We start from the raw sequence: 25,444 nt of genomic DNA on the forward strand, positions 1-25,444 counted from the left end.
AAGCAGTCTGGTTCTGAAACTGGAAGAAGTTCTTATATTTACCCATGCCAGATTAAAGAAAGAAAATTAAAACAATATACAGCAAATAAATCCTCTAAAAGTAACAGTTACAATTAACAGCACATTGTTATATGTGTGAATTGATATCAGAAGCAGCTACTTTGTCTCTACAACTTTTGTCAAGGGTAAGTGTGTGTGGTGTGTGTGAAATTTGGTGTCACAAAAGGGGGGGGGGGGGGGGGGTAACAGTCTTTAATGTCAAAAAGATAGAGTAATTGGAAAAACAACAACTATGTTTATGACCAAAAAAATAAACAAAAAAACCCATAAAAATGCATCACAGGGTTGTGACAATGGTGGTTGACTTCAATTTACCGCAAAATCCCAAAAAGAACCATAGATAAGACAAGATATTTCATTTTGATTTTCAAACATACCTGAGAGCAACAGCTATTACAGTATGGCTTCATTTTCAACAATATTTAACTAGTAGGACATTAACTATACCATGCTTAGTCCTGTCAGCGTTTTATACTCGACAGTTGAGTAAGAGAGCTTCTATTTTAAGACAGTTCCTCCAAAATACCTTATGATCTACAAAAAATACATTCAGTACATTGACTTCAAATGTGTGTTTTTTTTCCGCGAAGTTCAATTGTTTCAAAAAGGCACCACTGAGTTTGGCATTACTTTCGGCAACTTAAATATATAGAGATCAGTCATTTTCTTGGTTTGTTTGTGTGTGTAAGGCAAACTGTGAGATAAATGCTCAGATGTGCTGAGAGAACATGTATGTAGTTACAGTTGGACACCAAATATCTCTATACTGGAACAACCCATTTTAAGTCTGTTGGGGGGGTATTTCTTTTGGCATGACTTTGGTTTAAGTGTTGCATCTTTTAGACACAAATGTTTCTTCCAAAGACTTGAATGAATGATTATGACCTGCAAGCTCATATCTGAAATATTCATACCAAAATCATACCTGATTAAAAAACAGCTAGTCATGATATTAAAACCCAAACGTTCATTTGGCTTTTTGCTTTTAAAACTGCTTAATCCAAGGTAACAAATGGTTTGGATTGAACAAACTGATCTCACATTTAATTATTCCATAATTCCTACTGCATTGGACAAAACATGCTGTAATGACTTCCTGTCAGAACAAGCACTCATAGTTGTACAGAAACACGCTCATAAAGCAGCTAATATGACGGACTGCTTCACAGAGTAACTGTTTATACAGTGCACTACTCTTTTTTTTGGAGACGTTCAGAGAATTATTTTCCAGACTATCTCTCTCACCACTGAGTGTCAGTAACACACCATCAATTGAAGACGTACAGCAGACCTGTAGTAATGAGCAGAGTGTGGCTGCACTGCAGCCTGTGAGAGTGCAGCTACATACGTTATCTGCCGACATTTATACTATTGCTGATTAGAGGGTCCACTTGTTTGCTAGAGTCTGCTCCTATTTGCTTTTCACATTCTTTATTCTGGTGAGATCCTTTGTTGTTGGAATTTTATGATGACTTTTACTCTGTGTGATGAAATTTTCTAAAATTGTGTTTCACCTATACAAACCTATGGATCAACATATTTTCTTAACAGCATGTAATTATAAAGCATTTCTTTGAGGCATGCATGTAATATTAACATCCATTATTTCGATCATTCTAACAGCATGAGGACGCCACAGTCACATTCCACAGTGGAGTGACTTTTCCAGTAACATCTTGGAGCCTGCTGATGTGGAGGTATTATTTATTAACTGATCTTTAAAAATGTACCGGAGCTCAATCATTTGTCCATGCTTGGATTTTTCAACTCAGTTTTCTACTACTCTGCTCAGCCACTGAGGGGGTGCAGGTCCACTCTGACCTTCTCCCCAGTGCTCATCATGCCAATCGTGGGATACAAGCCTCCTACAGGTAAGGCCACTTCCCTCCGGCCCACCACCTTTCCATTTCTTGTAAAGAACACCTGTTCGAACACAAGGGGCAGCAAGGAGACAATGTGAATATTTTGTACCGAAGATTTAAGAGTCCACGATTTTATATTCCCAGATTTGGACATCCTCTCACCGTGACTTTCCTCCCCACCAAATCTTCTCCCTCATCCTCCTCATCTTCATTGCTTGCATACAATTCATTCTGAACCTCACTGGGTTTGGGAATTACATCGAGGTCCCAGTCATCTACGTCATCTGAACAGACACAGAAATAGAAAGAGAGGCGATCAGAGATTTTACACGATGATGCACAGTGCTCTGGAGACAATATAAATATGTTCACCTCCATCATCAAGGCTGTAGTCACGTGGAAACATGATCCCGCAGCCCATAATGTCCCCTTCAAAGCAGCGTGGTCCAAACGCGTCCCCGACCCCACTGCCCTGGAACAACTTTCCATCATCTACAAAGAACAACAGGGACGCTGATTAGTGCTTCCTGTCACATGCATGAGGGAGTGTGATACAATCAAGAAAAAAGACAACATCTGCCACTGCTAACATTTACACACATATTTTTGTTTGGTTGAGCAACCACTGGTCCTTCTATGCCAACACACATATTGTACAGGGACACAAACTAATTGCCACTCACATCAGGCAATTTAGGGGTTGCATAATTTGGAATGGGGGAGGAAACCAGAGCAACCAGAGGAAACCCACGTAGACACAGGGAAGGACATGCATCAAATATTAAGTTGGAACAATAATCCTCGTAAGTTTATTGGGAACTTTTTTTCAGCAATGCACTGAAAGCTACATGGAAATCATGAATAACCTTTTAAATATTTGATTATTACTGACATGGCTACCAAAAATAATACTTACGCATCTGTACTTTCTGCCGTTGCCAAAAAACATGACTGACAATTTAGTGCCATTACCAATTTGACTGTTGCCGACAGAATGAATGTGTACACAGTGGTAGTGTATTATGGATTTCATTTAAATGCAGAGAAAACACATTGACAGCTCATCATGCTCTGCAAACACTCACCTGCATGATAGGCTATAGATCCTCTGCTCCAACCTGGATGTCTGTTTTTGGGGTAGTCCTGTGAGACAAAAGAGAAAGTGACATCCTATGATTAATTAGCACATCAGCTAGTCTGAACAATGTCTCCAGCTATTTCTTTCTTCATTTTTTATGTATTGATGGACATTTTGAGGAAATTTCTCTTCTTCTCTCCCTCTCTTTTTCTGTCTTAAATGGGGCAGGCTGACTCAAAATTCACCACAAAAGCAAAAATGTTGCCTCATGCTCAGCATTACAAACATTGTTTGTAGCCTTTGGCATCCAGAAATGTCAGAGTTTTGACTGACATTTAGGAATCCAAGCAGATGGATGATCTCAGATAGCCGCAAAAACGACATGAAAGCTCTGAGATATTGCCAAACCAGGTGTTGTTCTCTCACGCACCTGTATATAGGATAAATCTAATTTATGTTTTAATTGGTATATCTCAACCAAGACGAGTAGACCTATTTATTGTGTGTTTCACCTAATTAAATTTGGGCTTGCACACCATACAGACTTGAGAAGCTGCATAAAAAATGACATCCTCTATGATTACTAAAATAACAGTAAATTGAGAGTAAGAAAAATGATTTGTTACAGGAATTTGCTCAGAGGCTAGCTTTCTTTAAACATACAACAACAACTGTGTCTGTGTTTATAGTGCAAACTCCATACCAAATGTTAGCAGGGTCTCTGGATGATTTGGAACAGCAGTTAAGAAGTCTGGTCACTGTACTTGTTTATTCCTAATTTGCCAGCAAGTGGATATATATAAGTGACATGTAAAACTCACAACCAAATTTTCTCCTGATTTGTAAGTATTTGCTTCTTCAAATAGAACTACATTTTGTATGTAGCGTTGGGCATTCCTAAGGTGTTGTTTCTACAGATGGTTTGTGGGACAAACAACAAACATAATCTTCAACCAAGTAATGCGACCCTGATCAGCTGAATCACCTGTAGACTGCGTGACTTTGAGTTGGATTTGATGTAATAAAAACATATTGTGAAGTGTAAAGTCTAAGTATCCATATAAGCCCCTGTAAGCAGAGCACTAACGTGATCATGGGCACAGTAACAGGTGAGAAAAGTAGATAAGACTGAAGGAAAACCATTGAATTAAAAAGATAAGCTGCGGAGAAAACAGACAAAAGGACTTTACCCTGAAGCAACAAAAGAGAAAGGAATGCACCATAAACAATTGCTTCCTCATCCAAATACAAGCAGCCACTGAGTGACTAGTAACTGTTAAGCATGTGTTACCCAGAGACTGAGAGAGACACCTTTGTTTTGATTTCTGTAGCGAGAGGTAATGCTTCCCATCAGGAGACTGGTACGTCTTGCAGGAGATGACGGAGGATGGAACAAAACCTCAGGAATGACCGTTTGCTGTATTTATAATGCTACACCAAAACCGCAGCCATGTTGAGAAAAACAATTCCTGGAAAACAATCAGCAAAATGACAGAGCTCTAATCTCCACACAGTCTGACCTGAGGGCACAACGTGCCCACACCTCACGCGGTAACTACCGGCGGAGGAGTCAGGGGGAGCTTAATGTCAAGGATGAGTGCAGCAACAGTCATCCACCACCTCCCAGGCTGAGAGCACCATCACAGCTGGCAAAACAGCAGTGTGATTACCTTGATTGAAGCTCTATCTATTAGCATCCAATAACTGAAAATCCCAGCGGGGGCAGCACAATTATTTCATATGTGTTGTTTAAATGCCACAATGATGACTGCATCCCCTGGTTGTAATTCTGATGTGTAAACATTCAACAAGTCTTCTCTCGGACCCAACTTATTTCCAAAATATGAATCATCTCTCGATGTCATCATTTGTGATTTAATACCACCTAATTAATTAGGATATCAACCTTTAATTGTTTAGCCTGAGGATCGTCTGTATACCTTTAATTCTTTTCTATTCATCCCATCTTGTGTACGGTGACTGACTGTGTGAAAAGAGGAAGGAAAATAAAGCAGGAACTGAAAGAATCCAAGACAAAACATCAGATGCTCACATTGTATCCTATGCATAACCTTTCATATTCTTGACTGCAGTGTTCTAGTAGATTAGCGTGTAAACCGATCAACCTGCTTTCTATGGAAAACCACATGTGGGGGTAAAATGAGACAATATTTATTCTTTTGTTAGCTTTTCCTCTTTCCATCACTCAGACTGGAAACAGTGAGAGCAGTGGTGCATATGATGGAGAGCAATGACGAGGGGTGTGTGTGTGTGTGTGTGTGTGTGTGTGTGTGTGTGTGGGGGGGGTCTTTACCGACAGATAACCACAGAGTGTGCAGTAAGTAACAAGGTGTGTCAATGAGGAGGCTCTTACCCTGCGTGCCAGCCCCAAGGCAATGTAACATTTCTCTCCAGCATCTGTGATCTCCAGTTCATAGTAGTGGAAGCGTGTGTTGAGAGGCCGACGGGCCTGAGCCAAGCCCACGTCCACAATGCTTTTCCCTTTGCCTATGTACTCCAGCAGCTGTGGAAAAAACACAGACACATACAGTTACCTGCCCAGCACCAAACAGCAGACAGACAAAGTTAGCAAGTAGCTAGTTGGTAAATATATTGGGGCATCTATCAGGTAAAGAGACACAGAAAGAATATTGGATTTACATTCATGGGGTGGCCAAAAACTTGACTGCAAAATAAATGCCAATGTTGCTTCATGTACAGCTGGATGTATAAGTAGACACTTTATTTGCTAAAAGCTCTTGTTACTGCATACACTACGCCTTAGCTACAACAACTTTGTAAAATGATAATGTGTCAGTGTTGTGTATGCAGCACAATTTTAGTCAAAGAAATGAAAAGTTGAATTCATAACCCATAAAACACCCTTGTCAATTCAATACACTTGCTCAATAGCCTTATCTAGTCTGGTATGACCAGTAGCTTTTGGTAGCTAATGTTAGCTAACTAAAGCACACAACATTTATAAATGTTTTTTGTGCATTGTCTTTGTTCAAATAAATAAATCACAATTTCAATAGGAGTATATACCAAACAATACCGCATCAGTTAGGTGACTTCATGCCCCCCTTTACTTGTTTTGGGCGGGTTAAAAATTTTTTTTAGCATTAGCATCCTCCCATGTTTGCACTTCCCAGCCAAAGAAGCCCTTTTCCCTTTAAAAGGTTTTAAGATCACTCTAAGTGGGTGCATAAACCCTCATCTGAAAACCCCAAAGTCATCCCTTTTTAAAAAAAGGATTTCTGTGCCATTTCTCCCCCAAAAATGAATAATCCCGCACTTTTTTTTTTTCCCTAAACCCAAAATCAAACCGTCTGAAAAAGTTTACTTTCTGTATTTGCTATTCCACGCAAACTTATTAAAGAAACTGACTTTTAGATTTAAATCTCACAATCATTTGAGTCTTATTATTTAGATAAATATATGGATACACTATCTAGCTGTATCAAGAAATAATTTACCTCTGGGATATTTAGAAAATATGTTTATGGAAAGGCAGGGTGGGTGTAGTCTGAGAGAAGAACTAAACTTTTGTTTGTGCATCAAGATCTCTGGGGTGAGTTTGTGAAAACCATTCCAGAGCAGGTGCTAAAACATTGTTCAAACATTATACAGTTTAAAAAGTTGTATAAAAACACTTAATTAGAAGGATATGAGAAGGAAGAGAGGTGATTGTGAGGGTGGGTTAATATACTGATTGTAGTGGGGTGGGTGATTGGGGTAATGGATTATTTGGTGCAAAATGTATATATATATATATAAAACGTATATTGTTATCTTGCTATCTCAGCTATAAATATATAATATGAAATGTATGATACATATACAAAATATATAATAATGCAGGAACTATTTAAAGTTGAATGAGGGGTGGGAAAAATAACATGCATTGGCCTCATCCAGCTTCTTTTTGGACAGATTGAACATATTGTTTGTTTTAACACTTAAAAGATATTGTTTATTTTTGGTGTGTTGCTACATTTTTGGTCTTTTTATATTTTATTTATTATTATGTTTTGGTTGAAAGAAAGAAAGAAAATTAAAATTATTATAAAAACTAAAAAACTACAAAACTTGTACACTGCATTGTACACTGCGTTATATCATGTCTGACATGACTGCTGCTTCCCTCTCAGGTTGGATAGAGATGGGAGTTGAATAAGATGAAAGAGCATGTTTTATTCACACATTATCCTATTAGGGACGTTAGATGATGAGGTGAAAACTAGGTCGTAACGTCATGCAATCCTTTCTTCTGGAAAAATGGGGCAGGGTTTGTGTTTGTCATCCCTGCAAACTGTTTGGGTACTAAAAGCAAAGCTACAAAAACATAACAGAGATAACTGTTTACTACACGCAACAGAGCACATCAACACCAACAAAGCTGACCGTGCGTTCATGGGCATCACAAAAAACATTTTTCCCAGTGAAAATGTCATCATTCACGTCACTTCATGGGGGAATCTGAGGTGGGGAACTCAGGCTAGATTTTGCTAACAGAGTTTCCAAGTTGGTGACACATTGTTGACAACTGACGCTTGATGTAGGCGACTTTAGTTCACTGAAAATATTTCAATGACAATAACCTGTTTATAGTTGATAAACGCCTCTGCCAAGAAACATACACAGACATAACATGTTTCAAATTATTCATAAATAGGCCTATGTTCTTTCCCATTTGTTGTCCTGCTGTTTGTATGCTCGCATAAGAAAACAGCAGCAAATCTTTGACATTGCGGCCTCCATGTTTTCACACATCTGATGCTCTAGGCTACTCCCAACAGTTGGTGGCAGTCATGCAACAAGTTGTTATGCCACATGCCATTATAAGAGAAGAAGAAGAAAAAGAAGACGACGACCCATCCCGACCATGTGAACACTGGCAGTCGGAAAAACAACGTAACCACGAGGGCGGCCCCTGATATTCCCAGGTGGAATGAATGCAACAGGAGTCCATTTCCAGAGTGACCCAAATGTCATCAGAGCAGTAGAAGAACTCTAATGTCTAGGCCTAATGTCTCGTTTCCAACATGGTTGCCAATTATCAACGGTAATTAATGCAGGGAGATCAGACAGTGGTTTGTGAGCCCTACGTTCATACAGAACAGGGCCAAAAGAGATAAAGATCCTTTATTTGTAGAAATAAAGGATAATTAAATGTGTGGGTGGCATACAGGTACTGCCTAAGGGCTATTCAGCTGCGATCCCTTCCCATCCCCTTTCTATTGAGGTTTTGCATCAACGCCTGAGTCAGACACAAACACTGCAGTCCTAACGTCACAGGGAGGGGTGGAGTCCCAAACAAAGAGAGAGAGAAGAGGTCAAGCAGTACTTTAGAGAAAATATTGGTCTCTCCTTATCAGGCATTTAGGAAAAACAACTCTACATTACCCACAATGCAACTCTAACTGCTGACAGTCTGGTTGGAGATATGGGTGTGTTATGCAGCTAATGTAGCCTCAAGCAGAGATGAGGAGCGAGCAACAAAGATCTGGTAAACTCGCTTCTTTCTAAATCCTCCCTTCCAGATTTTCAGATTTGTAGTCTTCGCCCCCAACCAACACTTGATGTAATTTATCCGACTTCTCACAGCTCTCTGGAGGCTCAAATTTTTTTTTTTAAGTTTTCATATTACGCTATTTGTCCATAATAGGTTACATTTTTTAATTTTTTTCAAAAAACACATTTTTTGTTGTATTGCATTTCGCAGCTACTTTTTTACCCTGTTGTTGAGCTCTGTTTGCCACAGAGTGGGGCACTCACTTTATTCCCTTTTGGTTGGGATCCACATGGATACCTATGTAAGGAAAAATTGAAAAGCCCCAACTTTAAAATGTTTTGGGGAAGTCAATTTCAAATCTTGAAGGCCCTGTTGTGGGGGGGGGCCCGGTGCCGGAGTCTTCCTTTTTTTTGATTTGTGTTTTTTTTTTTTTTTCTCCCTTTTTTCCCCGCTTCCTGCCTGCTTTTGTTGTTTTTTTTTTTCCCTTTCCCCTCTCTCCAGCCACTCCGCCCAACCTGTTTCCCGTGTACAATAAACCCGGTCTTTCCCCACCCTGCCCCGCTCTCGCTCCCCCCCCCCCCTGTCTGCCATCTATCCCCATATATCTCCCCGGTCTTACTCCAGCTTCACCTACGTGTCGCTACTAGGGGGGTGTCCAGTACCGATTTTTAAAGGGAAAAACTTGTCTTTTTGATTTTAACTCCCTTACTTACCCCCTTTTGTTTTTCCCATCCTTTCCACCCCGGTCAGTGGCTCTGGCTCCCCTCCTGGTCCTCTCCCTCGGGCCCCCTTCCCCCCTCCTACTCTCAACGCGTCAGTCCCCGACCCCCCCCTCCCTTTCCCAGCCACCACTCCCGGACCGCCCTCCTCCCTTTCCCCCCGTTTCGCCACCCCTTCCTCCCTTCGTCCCGGGCCCCCCTAGGCCCAACCCCGGATTCCCTGCACCTCCATCTGCCCGGGGGTTTCCCCGGCTCCCCCCCCGGGGGTTCCTCCCCCGTCCCCCCCACCCCCCCTTCCCCCTCTCTTTCCCCAAAAAAACCTTACTTTGAGCGGGGGCTTTTGGGCCCCCCCCTTCCCCGCGGGAGTCGGGGGCATAAACCCACCCGGCCTCCAAAAACCCGCACCCTCGCCTTCCCCCCCATTTTCCCGCGGGCCCCCGGGGGGCGGCCGCCACATCCCTGCCCTAGGGTAGGGCCGGGCGCCGCCCCCTACGGGAGGTACAGGGTAGGCAGCAGACCCCTTCCCCCTTTTTTCCCCCGTTTTTTGCCCCAGCCCTTAGCCCCGTTTTTCCCCGCCGTACCCCTAAAACTCCACCTGGGTAAATTCACCCGTCCCCCCCCTTTTGAAACTCCGGTCTTTTTCCCCCCCAAAAGTTCCCCCGGGGGCTGGGGATTCGGGGTTTCCTGTGCTGCCCCCGGGTGTTCAGCAAACCAGTAACTTTCCACTCCGGGGCCGGGGGGTTTTTTTGTGGGGGCTGCCCGTACCGCGGCGCCCCTTTTGGTTCCGGGGTGGACGGGAGGCCCAGCCTTGTCCTATCCCCCCTTTGGGGAGAGATAGGAGGGTTTTTTTGACCACCCTACGGGTTTGGGAGAAAACTCTCGCCTGAGTCTCCCCCTCAGGGAGACCGAGTGGGGGAGACTCCTTTGATTTCCCCACCCTTTCCGGGGGTGGGGTGGAAAACGGGGCTCTCCGCAGTTTGGTTCCGGGGGGGGCCTCATGCCCGGGCGAAGGATTTTTTGGCCACCGGGGAACCGGAAGCCCGGTACCTGATCGGTAGCCCGACCTGGAAAACCGCCTCCGGGAAGGGCCCGAAACGCCACCTCGCGGCTCGACCTCTCCCCGGGCCTTCCGCCCCGCCTATTTCCCCCCCCCCTCGCCTTCCCCCACTACGCCCCACCGCTCCCCGCAGGGCCCGGGTTTCCCCCCCGCCACCGTCCAAACCCATCAGTGGGAAAAACCCCCCCTGCCCCGGGGAAACGCGCGCCGCCGCCGCCTTTTTGTGTCATACTGGGGCTTTCGGGCCATTTCCCTCTCCACCCCGTGGGGCCAAAAGACCAGGCTCCCATACGGTGGGTGCCTGGCACCCGTACCACCCCCCCACATCGTTTGCTTGACTTTCCCTGTCCTGGCGCAGGGTTTCCTTTTCCTTTGGGGGGGCGCTAGTCTTGGGGAGCCCGACAGATTTCTTGATGTAGAGCTATCAACCAGCTTCCCACTTTCCTCTCGACACACCCCTCCGCCCACCCCCTCAACGGTCAAACCGGGCCACCGCCCTCACCCCCCCCCACTCCCCTCCCCCCGGGGCCCCCCACCACGAGCGTCTCTCACCCACCCATTTTCCCCCCCCATCCCCGTAGTACTGGGCCCCCCCCTGGTAAAAAATCAAAAACCCAAATGTGGACGGGCGCGGGGGAAGACAGAAACTGGAGCCCCGAATGTCATTCCCTGCCATTAGCCGCCACCCCCCGGGTAAGACGTTCAAAATCTGACACCCACCTCCCAACCCCCCAACCTTCTCTGTCCCTGCTAAATACCACCCCGGGGCCTTTGGGGTTCAGTAGGACCGGGCCTGCCTTCCCCCCCACCCCCCTATGCCCCCCTTTTTTTCCCCTCCCCGGGGTCCCCTGCCCAGTGGGGGTTTGTTCAAGCGCCTCCGAGAGAGAGGCTATGGAGCAGTACAAAAGGAACCCTGCCCCCCGGCATCACCCCCCTTCCCCTCACCCCCCTTGGGGGGCTTCTTTTTTGTACCAAAAGGGAAAAGCCCCCCGCCCCCGCTCGTACCGGGGCTCAACCCCATAACCGTCAAAAAAACAAGTCCCCCTTGCCCCTTAATTCCGTACACATCCCTCCCCCGGTGCCTCTTTACAACTCATCTCAAAACGCCTACCCCTACCCCGATCCGGGGGGGGGGGACGGGGGAAAACGGCGTTTAACACGCCGTTGGGTCACTACGAGTATTTGGTTTCCCTTTGGTCTCCCCCCCCCTTTGGGTGTTTCGGCCTGGTAAACGTGTGCCCGTGACTACCTCCACCGCTTCGTTTTTGTTTCCCTGGACTATTGATTTCTCCCCGCCCCCGTCCAACACACCAAACTGCCTTGGCTCCCGCGGCTCATGGAAATCTTATCTTCAAGCAGAAAATGTGGTTTCAGGTCCCCCCGTTCATTTTTTGGGTTTTTATATGGGCGGGCGGCTATGCCGCCCCCGACAAAATCAAAGCTGTATGGCTGCCCTCCCCCCTCTTTAAGCATTTTCCGTTTCCGGGGTTTCCCCCTTTCTACGGGGTTTTCATCCCCATATTTCCGTCCGCCCCCCCCAGGCCACCTCCCCGTGTTCGTTTTTTTTTGGTCCCCCGAGGCCGCTGCGCCTTCGCATTTTAAAGTCCTTGTTCCCCACCCCCCCTGCCCTCCCAATCCCCCCCCTCCCTCCAGTTGGGTGGGGGTGACGTTATTCGGGGGGGGACCACTCGCCCCACGTTCACCCTCCGCCATAGTTCACCCCTGTGCCTTTTTTTCCAAACGCCTCTCTCCCACAGAACAAATTACGTGTGGGGGCCCCGTGACCCGGCCCGTAAATGGCGTTGGGGGAAGGAGGCACTGGCTGGGGGTGCCCACAGCCTTTCATCTCTGGACGCCACAAAAAAACCCTTTCCACCTTCACTCCGCCCCGAATCAATTCCCGGCAAGCCAGGGGGCCTTTTCTTTTCTCGTTTGAATTCTCTTGTCCTACGTCCCACCCCCGAAACCAAAAACCGGACGCCTGTCTCGCTCCCCCCCCCGAACCCCCAGAGCCGCGACTTTTATCCTTTCCCCCTCCGCCTGGCGGCCTCCCGGTTTGGAATGGAGTCCCCCGCCGCCTGCCCAGACCACCGACCCCGCCTGGTACCGGGGGCCGGGGAAAACCGACTCTACTCCCCCCGGACCCCTTTTCCCGGGCCTGCATGGGCAAGCCTCCCGCTTTTGTGCCATCCGGCCCGGGGGCCCCACGCGTTTCCGTCCGCCAACGCTTCTGGGGGACACAGCGGGAAGGGTGCCGGGGGCTTTCGTGGCCGCCTGGAGGTTGTGCCCGGGAAACCCTCCCCCCAACGGCCCCCCGGTTTCTGCCCCCACCCCCCGTCGGGCCCTTTGGGCCCAACGCCCGGACTCGTCACCGGTTGCCCAATTCCCCGGGCAAAACCGTTATCCTGACAGTGGGGGACCGCTTCTCCAAGCGTCCCCTTTATACCCCCTCCGAAGTTCCCACGGGGTTTTGGGCGCCAAGTTTTTCCCCCCCCGTCTTCCCGGGTCCAGGTCCCCAAAATCTGTCTGACCCCGGGGGGCCCCCTTCACCCCCAAACCCGGAAATCCTTTGTCAAGCCTGGGGGTACGGCCAACCCCGTCGTCCACCCCATCCGCAACCAAAAGGGAACCCAGCGGCCAACCAGGGGCCGGGGCGCCCCCAGGTGTGTGGGGTCCGTGTCCCTCTTTCCGGAGTGCCCCCCTCCCTGGTGAATACGCCCACAATTTTCCCCGCCCAGGCTGCCACTGGGGGTCCCCCCCCAAGGGCTCGGGTTTTAACCCCCCTTTTTCCCCCCTGGAGAAGGGAATAGCGGGCCCGTAGCCAGGCCACCCCGGGGGGTGTGACGCTATGGAGGGAGGCCAGGGCCGCGCTCAACGGCGTCTCCCCCAAAAGCCCTGGCCCCCCAGAAACCGCCCCGGCCACCAGCCCGGCCAAAAGGGTGTGGTGTCCTCCCAAACCCCCCCGTGCAAAAACTCCAAGAGCCACGCCGGTTCTGGGGCCCTACAAGGTCGAGGCTGTGCTTAAACCCCATGCGGAGGCTCAATTACCGTCCCCTCTCAAGTCCATCCGTCTTCCACTTCCCGGTAAACCGCTCCCCACCGCTCTCCGTCCCCTGGGATCCACCCCCCCCGCGGCTGACGCCCCCCGGCCCCACACGTCGCCCCTCCTCGAGTGCACGTAGGGGTGGGGTTATCGGGGGCTTGGGGACTGGGCCGGTCGGACGAGGAACGCTCCTGGATCCCCCCACCCAAAAACCCCGGACCGCATCTCCTGGGTGTTTTTAAGGGCCCATCCCGGGAAGGTTTTGTTTCCCCTGGGGGGTCCCTTTGGGGGGGGTAACTGTTTTGGGGGGCCCGGCTGACGTGGTTGTTTTTTTTGATTTTGTGTTTTTGTTTTTTCTTTCCCTTTTTTTTCCCCCCTTCTCCCCTGTGTTTGTGTTTTTGGGGGGGTTTTTTCCCCTCCCTCATCTCCAAGCCCCGGGGCCCCCCCACCTGCTTCCCGTGTCAAACAACCGGCCACTCCACACCTGCCACCGCCTCGCCCCCGCCCTTTCCCCCCCCCCTTTTGCCATCATCACCCCTATATTACTGCTCTTCCTCCCCTCTTCACCTGATCGTGTCGCTATACCCGGGTGAATCCAGACCGGCTTTAAGGGGGAAAATTGTCTTTTTGTGTTAAAATCCCGTACTTTCCCTTTGTTTTTTCCCCCCCTCATTCCCCTCCCCTCACTGCTCCTGGCTCCCCTCCTGGTCCTCCTCCCTCGGCGCCCCCTTCCCCCACCCATCCTATCTGCTGCAACGCGTCAGTCCCCGACCCCCACTGCTTCTCCTCAGCCACCTACTCCCCGGACTCGCCCTCCTGCCTCTCCGTTTCGCCATCCTCCTTCCCTGCCTTCGCTCCCGGCCCCCTCAGACTCAACCCCGGCATTCCCTGCACCATCCATCTGCCCTCACTGGTTCCCTGGCTCCATCCCCGGGTCTCGCTCCTCCGTCCTCCCACTCCCCTTTCCCTCTCTTTCCCCTTAATAAATAACCTTACTTTGAGCTGTGCGTTTGGGCCCGTCTTCCCCGTAACAGCCATCATTAATTAAAGCTTTCTGATGTATTCCAGACCAATAATCTGGTGTACAAAAATTCTCGTTCGGCTTCATCCTCCCAACCAATCATTACACAGCATGAACAAGGGAGACAACCTCTCACATTTTTATTTTACTGTATATTTAATGTCTTTGACTGGCAGACCTGAATAAAACAGAAATGGGAAAAAAAGAATGTCCATTTTTTTTAATACATTTTTCTTTTTGTCTATCTCTCAGCAACAGGACTTACTGTGCCGGTCACTTTGACGTCATGGAGACGGCCCCAGTCCTCTTCATGACTATCCACAATCATCTGTCCATCATCCTCCTCGATCCCACATTCAGCGTTCAGGTCCAGCTGTACTTCTTCCCCCAAAGAGTGCATTCCCACAGCCGGGTAGAGAGCATCAGGAGATGCTGGGATTTCCACACTGCCGACCTTGGCACACATTCAGATACTGAATTGTTTAGGAAAGGTAGCTGGGTGTATACATTCACAAATAAACTTGTAATGGTGAATAAATTCTGTATAAGGTGAAGTAATATGATGGTAACAAACCACTAACCTCTTTGCCATTTTTGGTAAAAAACACAGTTAACTGTCTATCATCAGAGTCCAGAGATACTCCACAGCCGATTCTGTCACCTCTGCAGCATTTTGGACCAAACTGCTGTCCTACAGTGTTGCCATTATACAGCCTGTGAAAAAAACAAGATGGGGAGGTTGAATGGCTATTCAGGTCTATTGTATTACAATCTGAGCTAGAAATGATCCCTCACGCTTTTATATCATCCTGGCTAGACTACTGTAATTCCCTCTTCACCTGCCCTAGCAAGTTGTCCTAGGATTCCTCTAAAACCCCTTTCACATCAATGGCTCAATCAGGGTTATACCCGGGTTGACCCACCCAGGTGTTTGAATGGGGTACCCATTCTCAATCTACTCGGCTTTGCAAACCAGCTAGCAAGGTGGGTTTGATCAGGGTAGGCTAGGGTCGATTTCAACGTGAATTGAGGATGACCTGGATCGCTAACAGCCGGGGCAGCACAAATGATGTAATTGGTTGGAAACGACAGTGGGGCAGTCATCACAGGTTGCTGCCTATGTTCACCCCACACTTAAAAAAAAAAAAAAAACTTGCATTTTGTCTCACTGTGCTTCACGCTGGTTTTTCTCCATAGACTGTATAAAACTAGGATGTTCACAGGTAGCTTCAACAACAGCCAAACGGAAAGGTTCATTTCTGAACAGTCCGCTGCCAGTGTGTGCCCGGATATTCACTAGTCTGCCTTTTGCAATTTTTCCAGTCGAAACTGCTTGTAAAACCCAGCGTTAAAACATATGAAACAAAGTTTTGTTTAATCGTCTCTGCACCGCTGCTCTTACTCACTCTCCCTTGCTCGAGACGTCTGCTGACTGCAGTTCAGAGCGGCTGCTGGGTAGCGCAAATCTCTCTCTTGTTTTCTGACCTTTTCTAAAAGTGAGCCATGAAGCCAACAGCAAAGCCCAACTTTACTTTTAATAGAATCAAAGCAAGAAATGTTCTCCCCTTGTCTTAAAATAGTTGACACAAGAGTAACCTACTTCCTTGTCCAGCTGCTGCAATAAAATATGCAGAGGAGGAGAAATCACTGTACAAATCATCTGAGAATTGTTTGATGGTTATTTACTTGTGCTTTAGAACTTAACCACTGTAAAACAATCATAAAATAAGCTTTATTTATCTCTCCCTATTGTACAATAACAAATTCCAGTAGCTACAAAACATTTGTTCTGCTGGTATATAGAATGACTGGAGGATGTGATGTTATAGTGGGTTCCATTTAGCTCACAACTCGTAAGCCGAAGCTGGGAATGACGTCACACTCGAGTTGAACGCGTTCCATTTACAAATTTAATTTTTTAAATTTTTTTTCCATTAGCTCTAGCCAGGTTAATCATTGTTAGCAATGCCAGTTTATATCAACGCATTACGCGTTTTTTTGTGCATGCAAACAGCGTAACAACATGTCCACAACATGTCCACTGATGGACAGCACAGTGTGTACGACTGATTTAGTGAAACAAAAATAACACAGAAGTGCTTATAACTCTATGTTATTACAACTTTTACAATTGTTGATACACAGAGCAGCCACGTTGGATTTTTAGTTCGGGGTACTCTGTAGTTGTCCGACTTCCGAGCTCGGAAATCCGAGGTCAGGGGGCGTGTTTTTGAATTTGAACCTGGAAAATCCGAGTTCTGAGTTAAAATGGAACGCACTAGCTGTTCACTGAATATGACATGAAAGCCCCGGCCGTTTCTAGCACTTCAGGTAACTGTAATGCATTGCTTCCGGATTGACTCAGGGGATCTCTGAATTGTCATGACCAGGGATGTACCCATGTAGACTGGCTTGGTTTGAATTTCCAAAAGGAGGGTTGAACACTGATCAGACAACCCTAGCCCAACCCTGGTAGGTGGTGTGAAAGAGAGAAGAATAATACAATGTCTTAATGGCCAGTATGGACAGGACGAATAATTACAGCCAGCGAAACCTGTTTCAACGTTCATATGGGCACCTGGCTATTGTTTTAAGACAGACAGGAAAACAAATGTGAACCTATGCTTTATGAACATGTTCTGTGAGCTTGTGCATGTATAGTATACCATTATGTTGTGTCAGAAGTACATTATTCCGCTGTATCTCCTTGTGTCATTAAGAGAGTGTACAGTATATGTTAAGAAAATCCTCATTGTCACATACTTGCCATCATCAGCATGAAAAGCCACAGAGTGTGGGAGCCAGCCGGGCTGATGGTCCAACTTGTAGAGCTGAGGTACCAAACCGACAGCAATCATTCCCCTCACTCCTGTATCGATAATGGTCACCTGCAAACACCACAGGTTCAATCATCACCCAGAAAAAAGAGAGGAAGAATCACTGCAGTTGAAAAGCCCCTTTGTTCTTCTTTTTTAATGCTTCATAGAGACTCCAAAACCAGAAACAGATTATCTCAGGAAAATCTTCAAACAGCAATATAATCAAATGTTCCCTTATTTTTTATCTGGAAATAAAACATTTTGTAAACATAAAGACATTTTCTACGTTTCTACTAAATAATATGATTAATTTTATTCTTGCTCTGACACACCTTAGGATGTCGACCTTAAATTCCCAAGAAGCCATTTTAACAACCAGAGCAATGAGTCATCTACTCATTACGCACCATGTGTGGGAGGCGTTTATATTGTGCATAAGCAGAGAAACTTGAGGAAGATTAGGTGAGCGTGAAGGACACAGATGGCTTTTTCTTTTAATCAGAACTTTTAATTTGGTGGATTTTGTCAGACATATCAAACAACATGCACGGTACTAGTTTATTATGTTGACAAATAAACAGGTTTTAAGCAAGCAACGTAATCCTGTTTATAAAGCTAACACAAATGTTTATCAGCCATGCTGCCCGCTCTGCTAAGTTGAGCCTATGTTTTAAGCTAAATGATAATGCTAGCATTTAGGGGTGACCCCAAATAGTTGATGCTTCGATCAAAGGAGCCTGATTCAACTGCCAATCCCACAGTCAAATCTTCCCAGAGGCAGTATGAAATAAGGATCATGCCATTTTGGCTATATGGGGGTGCTCAATGTCTGTCTCATCACTGTTACCTGAAATGTCTATCTGAACATAGAACTACCCGTTTTCTCCCATCAAGATAATTTGTATGATATTAATATCATACAACATACAATGCTGTAAATACAAATGTGAATAAATAAATTCAACCGCCCTATGGACAGATTTAAGTTTCACTTCCATGATCCGTGACCGATGGAGGAGCATCGTGGCGGCAGTAGTCTCGCTTGACCAGACCTTCCTCCACGACGCTGCAGGGCTGCGGAGGAGGGTCTGGCTGGTCCACACAGTATTCCGGGATGGGAGAAAAATTGGCACTGGTTTATTGGCATTTCTTTAAACCAATCAAAATCATCATTTTTATGTCTGTGTCCTAATCAGTTGCATGTTCTCAAACAAAAGGAACTTTACACAACCTTATCACTGCTGAACATTTCATCACTGTAGTCAGCCCCCCCTCACATGAGTCAACGATAAGTCAACAATAAGTAAACAATAAGTCGGCAATCAGTTGTCAATTAGTCATGCTTTGCCAGACTTCCCTCCACCGTGGCGCTGCAGGAGGGTCTGGCTGGTCCACACAACATTCCGGTATGGGAGAAAAACATGCTCTGGTTTATTGGCATGTCTTTAAACCAATTAAAATGTTCTTGGGTGGTGCTAGACACCGGGAAAAGCCACGCTGAAGCTGCAGAAAAGCTTCAGGAAGGAAATTGTTTTGGTGGAACGTGTACGTTTAAGAGTTGTCTTAGTCGAGCAACAGAAAACTCAGATTGGACAGATAGTCTAGCTAGCTGTCTGGATTTACCCTGCAGAGATCTGAGAAAAAGTCAAGCATAGTCCTCATAAATCAACCAGAGTTTCAAAGGAAGCCCAAAGCAACGGATGTCTGGCCTAAATGAGTGAAATCCAGAGCAATCCCAGAAGTGGAACGTCAAGGATATGGACTAGCCAACGATAGGCAAGTCTTGATGATTCTGATTCGATTGTGTAAATTCTTTGTCAGGGACACCCCTACCAGCATGGTGACATGCTCACAATGACAACTCTACCACACTGAGGATTACCAGGTATAATGTTTGTTTGCCATCTGAGTTTTGTTGTTGTTTTTTGCATGTTAGCATGCTAATTAGCATTAAGCACAAAGTATAGCTGAGGCTTATGGGAATATTGTTTGTTTTGCAGATATTTAGATATAAACTAAAGTATTGGAAAATACATTTTTGATGTTGGTGCCGCCGGTGTAGGGGATCATTCATCAGGGAATTATTCTCTGCAGACCATGAATTGTCTATATACACAATTTCATGGCAATCCATCAAGTAGTTGAGTAGTTAGCTTTACAGATTTTATGGTAGGAAAAATCATACATGGTGACATCCAAAATGCCCATTTGAATGCTGCAGGTTTATTTGCCATAAAAGCTTTTCGTTTCTTCTCCTTCAGGCTTTTTACATGCTATCACATTTTGCTTTTGGGTTGGCACTGCTTCTCTTTTCACTTCATGAGGTTTTCCAAACCAATCTGAAACTTTAGAACAGATCTTTGTTAAAAACTGAATGGCGGTTCAAAGTGAAAACCCTCAAGTAAAGAGCTGGCCTTTACCGTTGTTATCATAACTGAATACTGACCATATGACATCATCCCTAGGGATCTGTACATGGACGCACTGCAATCGGAGCACTGCTGGAAAATGCGGGGCGAGGAGCAGAGGAAACTTTTAAGTTATTTCCCATGACCTCAACAATGGCCTATTGAGTGAGGATAAGTCCCTTTTTTCTGTGTCAGTGTAAAACATGCAGATGAACCCTAAAATCTACCATCAGATCAACCATCAGCATCCATTTCACTATCATGTATTAGCTTTTTTGCCTATTTACACAAATCACTTCCTCCCTCCTCCTACATAACTCCCACAAAAGTGAGTCACAGGGATGAAGCACACGCAAGTATAAAGGTTGAAAAGGTTAGTTACTGTTTCACTACACGTCAGACCGGGGCAGGATGTGTGTGTGCTAGGCAAGTTTGAACATGGTTTATTCTGAGAAACAGTCACTGTACTGGGATGTTTGTGCACTATAGCGTCTAGACTACCAAGAACCTTGAAATAAACAAACTAAAATAAGAACATGACATGATTTGTAATGAGCTGCAACTTATTTGGCTTTGTAAAACTAGTTTGTCAGGCAAACCTCTGTACTAGATTAAGTCAGTTCACCCATTAAGTCAAAAGCACCTTAAAAACTTGTATATACTGTATCTATATGCAGCAGCTGTAAATGCAGTGTTACAGTATGTAAGACAACATTGACCCTTCTTACTGGATGACAGAGATTTACAGGCCGCTAGCTGAGGCTGTTTACAAATAAAGAATCTGACTCAGCTGGTGTCAACAGCATGGTGTTGTATAGTTTAGCCACCTAGCACCAACTAAGACTTGTTGCTGGCATTTTAGCACAATATCATGCAAGTAGCCATCCAGTGCATATTTCACGTTTTGAAAAGATTGAAAGATACAAAGCCAGACGTTTTCCAACAACTCATGCAGCTAACATGAGCTTAATTAGCTAGCAACAGCTGATAAAATCTGCTCGCAACAGCTGTTATTTCAGCCGTCAAAATTAACAGTTGCTTAAAATCTGCCTTTGTTATCATTGTAAACGACATAAGTTCCATGCGAGGGTTGAAGGTTGACTGAACAGTGTGTTAATATCAAAGTTGTTAATATCAAAAAGAGATATGTTGCTACTTTCTGGACTGGGGATGAGAGTTAATTGCCGATGCTGCTTCTAAAGTGGATGTAAAAGATTTTGGCATAATAGCTTTAGTAATCCCCACTGTACTCACATTGTCCCAGCGCACAATGTAGAAAGAGCTGCCAGGTGATTCAACGCATTTATTTTCAAGCTGAAAGATCTTTGTATCTGATAAAAGTGCTGTTTCCAAAAGGTGTCATGATTTTCTTTTTCAGTGTGACTCAGAAAGATGAAGACTAGCTATCAGATACAATGGCCCGCCAAGTCTCATGTCATCAAAACAGAACAAGGGCTGTGTCCTAAAACGTACCTTTGCTCATTGCGGCCAAAAAGTTCTATTTTAACCTCATCAGAACACAGAACTTGTCTCCACAATGCATCAGGCTTGTCTATATGTTCATTTGCAAACTTCAAACGCTGATTTTTGTGGTTAGAACATAGAAGAGGTTTTCTTCTGATTACTCTTCCATTAAGACCATGTTTGTACAAGTATCTCTTTATAGTGGAATGGTGTAGCACAACTCCAGTGTCTGCCAGGTCTTTCTGGATGGATCGTGCAGTCAAACGTGGGTTTTGACTTGCTTTTCTCACAATCCTGCGAGCTGTTCTGTCTGATATTTTTCTTGGTCTTCCAGATCTTGCATTAACTTCCACCGTTCCTGATGACGGCCATTTCTTAAATTACATTCCGAACAGAGGATATTGGCATCTGAAAACCCTTTGCTGTCTTCTTATAGCCTTCTCCTGCTTTGTGAGTGTCAACTATTTTCAGTTTCAGTTTTCTAGACAACTGCTTAGAAGAACCCATGGTGCTGATTGTTGGGGCAAGGTCTGATGAGTCTGGGCATTTAAAACCTTAAGATTGACATCACCTGGTCTTTCCAGAAGATGACTGAGAACAATCCATGACACTGTCAGGTCTCAGCTTTCCAAAGGGGGCGGTGCATGCTATAAACTCTGCAAGGTGCCCAACTTTTGCAGACGCCATTTTTTTGTTTATTTTGAAAGTTTAAATGACGGAAATAAAATCTAACTTTTTGTGAGATATTATACGAATGTCTAATCTGTCATTTGATGCCTTTGAGATTTTTCCATCTTTTTTTGGCTTCTTTATGCACATTAATACAATTTTTACCTGGGGAGCCCACATTTTTTAGCCCCATTGTATATACAGTATTTTTGCATATAGTATTTACAGCTTACACTCTTGATTAAATTACTTCCAAGCAATCGTCAATTCTATCTTCCTTTGTTATTTTAAAACAATTATGAGAAACTGGGCTGTTGTATCACACCATATTCTTCTTAAATTAAAACATATTTGATAAAAGGTTATATTAAGAGGAGTGGAGAGCTATCTTATATCATTTTAGGGTGAACAACAGTGGATGTAAAATAGCCTCCAAGCTAATTCTGGCACATTTATCCTTTAATGTATTATTAATGTGCACTGTCCCTGACAAATAAACCTGAAATAAATAAATCTAAAAAATGTTGTAAAATTAGATCTGTGAACCCCCCCCCACCCCCACGCTCAGGTTTGAGTTCAGTTTATATCATTAAATATCACACTGAGACTATTGAGGACACAGCATAAATAATTATTGTAAATCAGTCAGGTTTACATGTAAAATCCAATAACTAAATGACGAGTGCATGGCTGTAACATTGAAATGATCAACTCTTACTTCAAAATAGCGATTTCTTCTTGACAATGGCCTGGCTGCCACAAAACAGCCAACTTCATCTGAATTCCCATGATACCTACAAAGAGATGCAAAAGGAAAAAAGAAAATATTACTATAATCATGATTCATGACAAATGCAAGCAAAGTGGGATGCTAATTCAGCAAGCAAAGGAAGAGCTCTAGCATTAAAAATAAGGGACTTAACTATATTACTAATTTGTGTCTCCAGTTCATACAGTCATTGTGGCATTGCTCATCACTGTTACCTGAGTATGTCCCCGTCTTTGAGCATCCTTTTGAGCTGCTCCCGGTATCGCACCGCTCGCACTTCACGAATTCGCCTCCTCCAGTTCAGAAAGCGATAATGAAGGTTTATGTCGTCCATGTCTGAAGATCATTCCAATCTAAGACACAGGGAAACAAATCAAAAATATGTATTACTGCTATAAAGCAGGTCAACTAACATTCAATTTTATTTGATGGTGATGTTTTAGACTAAAATATTCAACTAGAAGGACCTGGCTTTTATCAGGCCAAACCCTTACTGCGAGGAGTTGGTACTTTTCATTTACATCTAATCACACATTCCAGAGACAAGCGAAGACCTGGACAGGGCGACACCTGTGATGGTCAGGTGGCTCCCTTGGGTGTTTTCCACCCCATGTAAAATGCCACTGACTCAAGCATTTAACTTAAAAACACCCTTGACTCAGTGATGTGTTTCTGGTCCCATTCCAATCATAAATTAAAACCTGAATTAGGCTAATATATTAATATTCGCAGATTATTTTATGTCCATCAATTAATCAACTCAACTGTGGTGTATTTACTCTATTATCTTTGCTTTTTTTACCCTGTCAGGTTATGTCTTTAAAGCCAGAGTCAGGATTTGTTGGTTCTTTTTAAATTCAAAACTCACTATTTTAATACAAAAGACTTTAAGTGTGTGTATTTTTTATTTTAGCTGGCACAGTGGTGGATCATCACACTGCGCCCCCGCGTAGCTATTACACAGACGGACGTAGGGATAATATAGTTTCGTTCCCAGAAAATGTTGTGTTGGGCTATTTTTTTGTGAAGATAAAATAAAGTTACCAACGTAAATATGACTAAAAAGTAGTTCAGGATCTAACCAGTAATGTGTTTTAAAATAAACAAGTAAACAAATATGCGAGTTATCGCCTCATATATTTGTAGCGTGGTAACTTCTCTGCTTTGCCCTTTTACGAGCCTACCCTAAATGCCGCAACGTATTTCCCAAACTACAGGCAGGACTCGGTTGGCCGGGTAGCTGCTTTCAGCTTTACAAAATTATCGCAAATAATGTACTATAAACATGACTGTATCTCAGATTATAGTCAAACTCTTCTAAGCATATCTGTCTCATGATGGTTCCTTACTGTTTTAAAACTTGTAACGCGTCGTCCTTCGGTTTTTCTTCCAATTTTAAGGAGATGAAGTCTGTCACTTTATGTCCAACCTGTGCCGTCGGAAGTCCCGCCCTCTCAACCAATCACATGAGAGGATAAATACAATGTGCACTGCCGTGTGTTAATGTAGTCTTTCGAAGGACTTCTTTCTGTGGTTTGACAGTTGATGTTGTGTGTGTACCTGAGGACTACAAATAGGCTACCATGTGTTGACATAAACTCAAATCTGGGACGAAAAAAACTTTTAAGATGTTAAGACCTTAATAAGAAAAAAGACACATTGTCCCCTCACCAGTTTTTATAAAAAAGTTGTTTTTATTTTATACAAAATAAATAGTGAAAGTTGGCATGTCTAGGAGAAGCTTTTTGTCTATATTAATACCTGTGCATAACTGCAAAACAATTTAAACAATAAAAATGGCTTTGATGTTTGTACGTACACAACTTGATTGATTATGGTTTACTGGCTTGCCATGAACTTTTAATCCAAATCAATCTTAACCTCCATAATTTCTGGCCAAAACTGTGCATAACTCATGTTATTATTGATTTCATAGTCAATGTACTTTGCCTTTGTAGGACTGTAAGTAGTATTGTTTTACTTTTGAAATGGCAAGAATCACAGACTAACTAAAGTTGGGCTGTTTAGTCACAATAAGCGGGATATTACAATGAAGTTTGCTTTGGTCAATAATCTGTTAGAAGCATAAAGAAAAGAAAACAGGATAAATCAGTTGTTTCACTGTGTTAATATGTTTTCAGATCAATAAGTCTAACCTCTATTTAATGATATTTAAGTCAAGTAAATGTACTTCTGTATTGGGTTACATTTGTATATATTGTATTTGTATCTGAGATAAAGTGGTCACAAGCAGTGTATTAAGACAAGTATTGAGATTGTGTCTTCTAATTTAACCTGTTTGTGACTCACAGCCAGTGGAATTTACAGGGTGGGACATTATGCTCGTGGTTATTACTCTTAGTCATCCAACCTCGAGTGGCACTCCTTCAGCATCGGCCATTCTCTTTAAATCTTTAGCCCTGCAGTTACAGACTCTGTAAACACGCTCTGAGAACAAAGTGTTTGTTTAGTGGTTGCTATTTAAAGAAAAGTCAAAACAATGTCAAAAACAAGGATGAAAAGTGTGGAAGTAACTAAATACCTTTAGTCTTTGTTATATTTTATAAGGCCAGTAAGATTATTCATACTTTTTTTTAACTCAAGTTTATTTTTACTTAATTTCTGTGCATTTTAAATCATGCTCAGAATACTTTGTTGGCTTTACTTTTCCTTTTTGTAATTGTGGATTTTAGTTCTTTCACTGTCATTTTTGTTTTCAACTACCGGTGGTGATAAATTCTGTATATACAGATGGCAATATCAAAATGTATGTTTATATTTTTAATTTAAAATAAACAGTGATTTTTTAAAACTTAAATGGTGACGCTGTGCAGTGATTGGTTGGTTACATGAAGGCATCACTTCTGTAAATAAATGACCTCCTCAGTGGGGGAAAAGGCAGAGCAATGGAGTAGCATAACAGAGTGATCACTAGTGATTTATGTCGGCGTAGAAGC

At 44.2% G+C, this 25,444-nt stretch overlaps 1 protein-coding gene and 1 long non-coding RNA gene across 2 annotated transcripts; one reads left to right on the plus strand and one right to left on the minus strand.

Annotated features, from left to right (window-relative positions):
* Positions 1 to 1,266: 1,266 nt before the first annotated feature.
* LOC116687233 (SPRY domain-containing protein 3) lies at positions 1,267 to 23,954 on the minus strand. Its single transcript, XM_032512429.1, has 11 exons — positions 23,837 to 23,954; positions 22,703 to 22,840; positions 22,437 to 22,512; positions 17,122 to 17,246; positions 14,940 to 15,072; positions 14,624 to 14,812; positions 5,375 to 5,524; positions 3,008 to 3,065; positions 2,295 to 2,414; positions 2,085 to 2,206; positions 1,267 to 1,983 (listed from the first exon to the last, which is right to left on the minus strand). Exons 2-11 carry the CDS (start codon positions 22,819 to 22,821, stop codon positions 1,849 to 1,851), a joined length of 1,227 nt encoding a protein of 408 aa, XP_032368320.1. The 5' UTR covers positions 22,822 to 22,840; positions 23,837 to 23,954; the 3' UTR covers positions 1,267 to 1,848.
* Positions 3,794 to 25,395, plus strand: LOC116687251 (uncharacterized). The gene is made up of 4 exons (XR_004331499.1): positions 3,794 to 3,803; positions 7,870 to 7,969; positions 20,171 to 20,173; positions 25,386 to 25,395. It is a non-coding gene; the product is annotated as an uncharacterized LOC116687251 (long non-coding RNA).
* The last annotated feature ends 49 nt before the right edge of the window (positions 25,396 to 25,444 follow it).

Source organism: Etheostoma spectabile, chromosome 4, assembly GCF_008692095.1.
Source record: "Etheostoma spectabile isolate EspeVRDwgs_2016 chromosome 4, UIUC_Espe_1.0, whole genome shotgun sequence".
Lineage (NCBI taxonomy): Eukaryota > Metazoa > Chordata > Actinopteri > Perciformes > Percidae > Etheostoma > Etheostoma spectabile.

Excerpts from the sequence above, each read along its gene's own strand:
- LOC116687233 (XM_032512429.1), bottom strand. The coding sequence starts at position 22,821 with ATGGACGACATAAACCTTCATTATCGCTTTCTGAACTGGAGGAGGCGA. Across the intron at positions 22,513-22,702 it reads AAAGACGGGGACATACTCAG|GTATCATGGGAATTCAGATG; the intron begins GTAACAGTGATG and ends ATCTCTTTGTAG. Across the intron at positions 14,813-14,939 it reads TTACCAAAAATGGCAAAGAG|GTCGGCAGTGTGGAAATCCC; the intron begins GTTAGTGGTTTG and ends ATGTGTGCCAAG.